At 35.4% G+C, this 7887-nt stretch overlaps 1 protein-coding gene and 1 long non-coding RNA gene across 2 annotated transcripts in view; one reads left to right on the forward strand and one right to left on the reverse strand.

The window, feature by feature from the left end:
- The window catches only part of LOC139695341 (ATP-dependent DNA/RNA helicase DHX36-like), a 36522-nt gene extending 33113 nt beyond the window's left edge, over nt 1-3409 (reverse strand). The window contains exons 1-3 of the mRNA XM_071594053.1: nt 3205-3409; nt 2981-3129; nt 1998-2317 (exon numbers count right to left, since the gene is read on the reverse strand). Of these exons, the coding sequence (XP_071450154.1) occupies nt 1998-2317; nt 2981-3129; nt 3205-3253 (518 nt within the window). The 5' untranslated portion in view covers nt 3254-3409. The remainder of the gene's footprint in view (nt 1-1997; nt 2318-2980; nt 3130-3204) is intronic.
- Nucleotides 3410-4665: 1256 nt separating this feature from the next.
- LOC139695527 (uncharacterized) lies at nt 4666-6838 on the forward strand. Its single transcript, XR_011702324.1, has 3 exons — nt 4666-4773; nt 4855-4978; nt 6764-6838. It is a non-coding gene; the product is annotated as an uncharacterized lncRNA (long non-coding RNA).
- Nucleotides 6839-7887: the final 1049 nt, after the last annotated feature.

A 7887-nucleotide genomic window follows, 5' to 3' on the forward strand; every position in this document is an offset into this window, starting at 1 on the left:
ACCAAAACATCCCATTAGGCAATTCATTTAATGAGTAAAGGAGAATATCCTTAGGCACACACACATGAAACAAAATAGAATTAATTACTCATGAGTGCTAGCTAGCTTACTGCAAGTTGAATACAGTCACAAAACAGTCAAAACCTTACGCATAATATACGGTTTTTTTCTACAGGCTGGCAAAAATGGACAACCTATGCATTAACTCAGATGTTAATTTACCCATTTCATGCATTTCGCTATACTTTGAAGAGGTGATAAGGCAAGATATTTTTTGCCAGTCACTACATCTCACACTAAACTAGGCAAGAACCGTTTTGGATCAGTCTTTGGAAATATTAACATATTTTTTTGAATTCAGAGAAATCAAACAGATTTATTTTTAAAAAATCAGGAAGTACAGCCAATTTTTACAAAGTAATGCAGAGAATGAAGAACCTTGATCATCCACTACCTGATTAAACTAGGTTTTGTAATGATTTAGATAGGGATTTGTACCTTTGTAGCACATAAATATTATACAGTGGTTGCTCCATCAAGCCAGTGGCAAACATCGGTATTCAGAAAAAAATATAAGATATGAGATACAAAAAGTAGATGAATTTTTTAACACAAAAACTATACTTTCAAATTTATTTGCAAAATTATAAACATCTCCTGAACAATGGCCAGTCATAGAAATAGTGTTATTTTTCAAAATTTATGTTTCCATATCTGTATCCCTTCTGCATCCTCTTAATTTTTGATTATCTAAGGAGACATTAGTCCACATTACCATGAATGATCGTTTTCCTCTGGATCAAACCTATAATGGATTGGTCAGTCTTATGGAGATCAAGATATTATTAGCAAAACTGAGGAAATAAAATACTCTTAACAGTCTTACTCAATGTCCCTGACATCAAGTCCCTCCTCCAAGTGTAAGTCTGTTTGCCTTATACAATTCTTCTCTTTATGTGCCCAATACTAGGGTGCTAACCATCACCAAAACACTTCCGAGATAAGTGACCTCTTTTATCCCTTATTTCCGTTAATGACATTAACTCCATTGTTAATAGTAAGATAATTTATTTGCAAAGGATGTAGTGGATTACAGTGATATCCATAATCCTGAGGATTGAGCTCCTGTAGCAGATGACCTAATGGGTATACAATGCTGGTGTGACACTTTGCAATTGGAATTACGCTTTAAAAAATTGTTTAGCGATGAATTTTTGGAAAACGAGTAATTCCATCCTAATTCCTACTGAATCAGGAGCACCTAAATTGAAATTGAAGACTCAATTAAATACTTAGTGTTAGCCTCACTCACATCTCTCCTAGGTTAAACATATACAGGGATTACGAGGACATGCTAACAAAAAATTAGGATTTATTATGAGTGTTGAAGAAATGTGATGAAAAGGTTAACAAGAAATGTAATCTTTCACTGGTTGTGCCTCATTTAGAATATGCTGCTTTTTCCCAAGAATGATATGGGATCAGAATAAAATGTTTGTCTGACCACATTAAAAGGAAAAGGTGCTTTGGGTCAATGATAGTCTGGTGTGTAATGAACCCCTCCCAAACACCCTAGTAGAGGCTAGCAGGGTACTAAATAAAATTTATTAAGTACCCCTGCCCCTCCTGCTCCAGTTCATGAACTCCTATTTTAATGTTTACCTTAGCCTTCCTCTTTTTCAAAAATCTCATTATCTATGTTTTGCTTGTTAGCACACATATGGAAGGTGTAAAATATAAAGTATTTTATGATAGGAAGATTTTGGAACACTGAATGAATCATCACATAGCATTAAAACCGTCGTTTGTATCTTAAAAAATTACGTTTGCACTGTGTAAGATATGTCATCGGCATAAAATGGGCCACAACAGTGGGGAAATGAAAGAATTCATGACTTTAAATGCATCACAAGAGCTTTGACAGCCATCAGTGGACATTTCATGCAGGCCAAATTGTTTTCATTGTCTCCTAGAGAAATATAATATGTGAAACTTACCTTTCCGCATCAAGGTTTGCATTTATGTTTTCAATCAAGTTGCGCTTGAAGGCACTTTCCCTTATGTGTCCATACTTCTGTTCCACATCAACTTTGGGAGGAGGAGGAGGCATCTTTTTCCGATCATCCTGCACTCCTGTTCGCTCCTCTTCCACCATCCACCAGTGGTCAGCGGTCTCCTCGCCAGTGTCCCTTTCATCACTTAAACACTCCTCGCGCCTGACACTCGTGGAAGTCGAAGGACCACCTGATGCCACACTCCCCAAAAGCTGCGTTATTTTCTCTTGTTTCTTTTGATCGACACAAACGTATGTCTTCTCCTGGGTATGAAAGAATGACAACCTCGTAGTCAAGTCAAACAATCTTAGCAAATTGCCTCAAATATTCTATGAGAATTTCATGACTTCCAAAACCAAAATCATAATTCAAATATTATTTATACCCCCTGATATGAAGAGTCAGCAGGTCAGCTCATGAAATTCCAGCACCATTAAGAGGATTTTGGACGATTTAAAAATTATTCATAGAATTATTTTTAAACTCTATCAACTAAGTTTTTTGTGCTTCTGGGCAAATCAATGCATAACGAACACTATGGCAACCCTTTTTACTCATTTAATTTGCAAACATTTTGTCTTCACGGCGGAAAATAACCAAAATATCACATCGCCTAAAATAAGGGAATGGAAGAAAGTGATATAATATTTCCAGTTGAAACCTGACAGGTGAAAATCATGAGTAACGATCTTTCTGAATTCCAATTTTCACACAAAATCATGACAGAACTACCAAGATAATTTAAGGCTTCCCAAATTAACAAATAACCTCCAGGTGCTTTACATCAAGGTCCGTGGTCCAATCTTCAACAAAACCATTTGTAGTGACAGGACAGATTTAATAAGTACAGGCTGAGATATTCCTTCATTACGAAGGTAAATCGGTAAATATAAGATCTAATACTAATTACTGATTCACAGACTCACTGTGTTCCTCTTATTCATGTTCTTCCGAGCGAAATATAATCCAATTTCCTTGCCTCGCAGCCCTGCGGGAATATTTCGCCCTCTTCTGCCCCTGCCCCTCTGACCAGAATGATCATCCCCTCTGCTAGGGCTTCTTTCGCCAGAATGATCTGAAATTAAATGTGATGCCAGTTATGCGCAGAAGTTTGATAGCGTTTCACGTAATGAATAAAAGATTACAAAACCTCTTCGAAATCCATCCGAGGAACCGCGATAGTTTCTTCTGTTATACATTATTTGTATGCGTGCCCACTTCAAGTTTGGAATTAACACAAGCTCAGGTACAGAAGTTTTATGGAGCACAACCTCAACCCCTACAAGAGCTATACTACGAATAATCCTGAAATCATTATTGTTTCTCTTTAAACCTTTCCAAGATTGACGTCCATAGATTTCGTCTTTCAAATTGACTAACTGATTTGACGTTTTTACAGAAGATGGCACGCGGTTCAGTCTCGGAAATCACTTGAAAGCGGCAAAAGCAATTTGGTGTCGAGGGTCGGCCCATTTTTTGGGCGATGTACGAGCGGAGATCAGAACTAAGAGATGCCGACAGACCTTCTCCCTCATAAAAAAGGGTGGGGGAGCGTAGCGTTTTCCCGGGAAAGGATGTAATTTCGCATTAAACTGAATCTCGCTAGTTTCGAATTAAGTTGAACTTTCTGTGATCTTTCGCTTTGGAATGTTCCATAATTCAAAAACGGCACGTAGAAGATGTTGCGATTTCGGCTGTGACTCAAGAGGAGTCACAACTGAGTGGGGTAAACACTTCAACTTTCCGAGGGTAAATAAGTTGAGTAATAAGATTCACACCGAACGAAATCACGCGCCCAAGCTCCAAGTCAATTATGGAATCACTTCTAGCTTTAAATCATTAAAAGTTAATTCATGTAGAGGGTAACTATTTTATTCATGCGCAATTAATGAATAATGGTTTTACTTGCTCTCTGTTTGTGAAATACTAGATGCAGTAGCAGTATATTAGGAAATTTTTACCATACCTATGCAATTCCATTGTAATGTATTTTGTGCTTAATGTTGGCTCAGTTCGTGATATGAATTGATATATAGTAGGAAATGTTTAGATTTCTGTACATTTTAGTTGTTTTACAAGAGCGTGACTCGGATGGCCAATTGGTAACAAGTGTTAATGCCTCTGAATGTAAACCTGACATTCACACTCAGAATTCATTGTTATTTATAAATTATTTGCTATATTAAAACATAACCTTACAGTAACTTTTATCTGTGTCCATTCTCCCGTGTTGTCCGTTTTTCAATTAAGTGCTTTCTAGTGAACGTCAATTTCTGTGTAGATAAGTGCCGGAGCTGTCACAAAAATAAAACAAGCAATTAATTGGGAGTAATGGTTTGTTGCGAGCATGATTGATAATTTTTAGTGGCCGCCACCAAATAATAGCGGTTTTGGAGCATTGATTATTTTTCATCAGTAAAACATGTGAGGTAAATAAGCTTTGAAAAAGTTATTCGCTTCACACTGCAACCTTTTTTTACAGTATCTTCATTCAAAATGGACTTCTTAGATTACCTGTTTCCAGTGTTCTTATAATGTGATTGGCAATAGTAAATTTGTGTGTGGTGTATTTATTACCTTTATCATGTTTAATTTATTTAGGCTCCAAAACCTCGGAGGGCCATTTGTCCCAAATATCATTCCAAATTCCAGGTAAAGTAAGCTGCTCAAGTTTTTAGAAATCATGTTGCCTCAGGAGTGCATACATTATTTGGAAGAGGTTAGATATGAAAACTTTTGTCCCTTCTTTAATGGAATTTTGTTTTTTAGCCTCATGTGCATCTTTCATTTGTTCTTGTAGGTGTTTTAGGTATGTATGGGCTGGATACAGCACAATTCCTGATGGAAGAGGATTGTATATTTGACAACTTTAACGGAACAATAGAAAACCAATACAAAGAACCCATCAGTTGGCCTTCAGGAAGGTGAGTCCTCAAATGGTTCACTGGCAATCAGCCCTTGCAAAAATCAGGTCACAGGAGTTCGTGGGAAAGGAAAAGGTAATCCTCCCTGGGCAGAATGGGTGGTTAACAACCATAAAAGCGGTAATGTTGTTGTAGGCTGAACTGAAACTGAGCAGTTGTGGCACCTCAACACAAGAAACCTTAATCAACATCCAATAGGAATTTTTTCAATGCTATTAGGTAAAACTGGGGATAATCACACCCTCAATACCCACTAGTTCCTGGCAACATTGAAAACTGCATTAATTAATTATTTACTTTCCAACCCGACCCGTGGAAATACCATGGATGATGGCAGTTATCTTTTGACTGCCTTTTCCTGTCTGTTACATGTACATATTCAATACCCACCTGACATCAAAGAAAAATTGATGCTAAGTCACAAAAAAAAGTTCAGTTGAATATGAAGGTGTTCATGTGGTAAAGACATCTCTCAAGGTTCATCCTTGTAGAGCAGCCCTTATAGGAGAACCTAATTTATTACAGGATACCTTTATATATATATATATATATATATATATATATATATATATATATATATATATATATATATATGTATATATATATATATATATATATATATATATATATTTTTTTTTTTTTTTTAATGATGACCTACAAAACACAACCTGTGCCTCTGAAGAACTTCTTTCAGAGGTTCTGGGGACAGTGTCTGTGAATGAACACAATTAGGTCACAGGAAAAATTGTCCAATTTAATCACCCCGATGCTGTTAAGTAGTAGTAGTAGTAGTGCAATCAAGTAGTTAATTTTCAATTTTTTAGGTGCCAATCTGGTATACTGAAACAATTTTTCCTTTAAGTTATCACTGAAGTATCTATTTAGCCATTTTATATAGAGATGAATAAAATGAACTAATTATTTAATGTTACCTGTCTTCAGTAACCCTGGAAATTAATTCACTATTTGTTTCTAATTCTTTAGATTGTATTCAGGTATTTACTTTCACATATTCTAAAGACCGATTATGAATAATACTGGCCTATATTTTTTGATACCTTTATATATATTTTTAAATGATGACCTACAAAACACAACATGTGCCTCTGAAGAACTTCTTTCAGAGGTTCTGGGGACAGTGTCTGTGAATGAACACAATTAGGTCACAGGAAATATTTTTCCAATTTAATTACACCAATGCTGTCAGAAGTAGTCGATTTACAATTTTTCAGGTGTCAATCTCATAGACTGAAACAATTTTTCGTTTAAGTTATCACTGAAGTATCTACTAGGCCATTTTATATAGAGATGAATAAAATGAACTAATTATTTAACATTACCTGTCTCCAGTAACCCTGGAAATTAATTCACTATTTGTTTCTAATTCTTCAGATTGTATTCAGACATTTACTTTCACATATTCTAAAGAACAATTATGAATAATACTGGCCTATATTTTTTGCGATTGATATATTTTTTCTTTTACTTTGTCTTTCATATTATCAGGCAGTGCACAATATACACACACTACTTGATGGTTATGTATATGCATCCTAGGGATTCCTTTTCCACAAGGGTTTTTCCAATGAAATAAGGGACATGCTACCAAATTGATAACCTCTTGACTGGTAGTGGAATATTCAGCCATAATATTTGTTTTTTATAACTTTTTGTGATGTCATCATCTTAAATTACTTTCATGGTGATTTCATGAGCATTTCTCATTAGTGCACAATTCCGTGCAAAATGCCACATTTCTAATATGATTCTTTTTCTTTATTGCAGGGTCAGATACAAGAAAATTAGGAAACATCATTGGAAAATGTTAATGGTACCCATCATAAATAGGCATTTCTTGTGTAAGGATTTGTTTTTAAAAAGGCATTAATGTTTGAAGTCAATTTTTGAATTCATAATTTGCAGTTTTTGAATTGAACTTCTGTCAGTTTCTCTGTTGAATATGTTTATAATGCCCTACGCAATGTTTTTCTTTCCTGCGAATATCGCCAAGTCATTTCCTGACGTCAAGTCTTCGTTTTGGTATGAAAATTTAATAAATATCTGAAAAAAAATAAAAATTATACGTGAAATGTGAGTCCAGTAATTATTACCTATGCAGAATGTTTATCTGCAAGACCATAACATGTTGTCCCACCGGCTTTGGTTGCAGGCGCGGTTTCAGAAGAGTAATTAACTACGAACACATGTTTTGGTCTAAAATAGGGGTTTCGCGAATGCATACCCGGAATGATTATTTTAATTTCGTGAATGTTATTTCCTGAGTTACCTTAAACTTGATGTTCTAGGGTCAATATCCGGGGTTTCGTCCTTCAAATAGTTTACCAAAGCATTATGTGTAGCATCAGGTATGAAGTCGCACATAATGCGATGATAAACTCTTAAAGATTGGCGAGAAAGAAAATGATTCATGCAAGCAAATTTGGAGGAAAACAAATTTCGCTACATAGTCTCTGCCCAAAAAACTAGCCCTAAAGAAGGCTTCAATCAAATTAAAAAGGGAAGGAAATTCCTACAGAAAAGATTTTCTTGGAGGGAAGTTCCAATAGACGCATGAATGAAATGGAACAGAATATGCTGAGGATGTTCCTCCAAGTGAAAGACCTCAAATTGAGTCAGTCTGCGAACTAAGGTAGAGTCAAATCAAAGGTAACAGAGAGAAAATTTCTTAAAAGTTTATCACAAGTACGAGCACAGCTAAGAATTTGAACTTCAATGGGTATAATAGGGGAAATTTTTTTCAGAAGCACCGATCAAATTCTGTCAGCAAATCTACCAACCATGAAAAGGGGCCTTGGTAACTAGCATTGGTTAAGAGTATGATGACTACTGATTAATTCTGTCATTTTATGTTATTTTTCATTGAAACGGCATGACATAATTATGATCAA

Source organism: Hetaerina americana, unplaced genomic scaffold (genome assembly GCF_022747635.1).
Source record: "Hetaerina americana unplaced genomic scaffold, ioHetAmer1.1.p SCAF_6, whole genome shotgun sequence".
Taxonomy (NCBI): domain Eukaryota; kingdom Metazoa; phylum Arthropoda; class Insecta; order Odonata; family Calopterygidae; genus Hetaerina; species Hetaerina americana.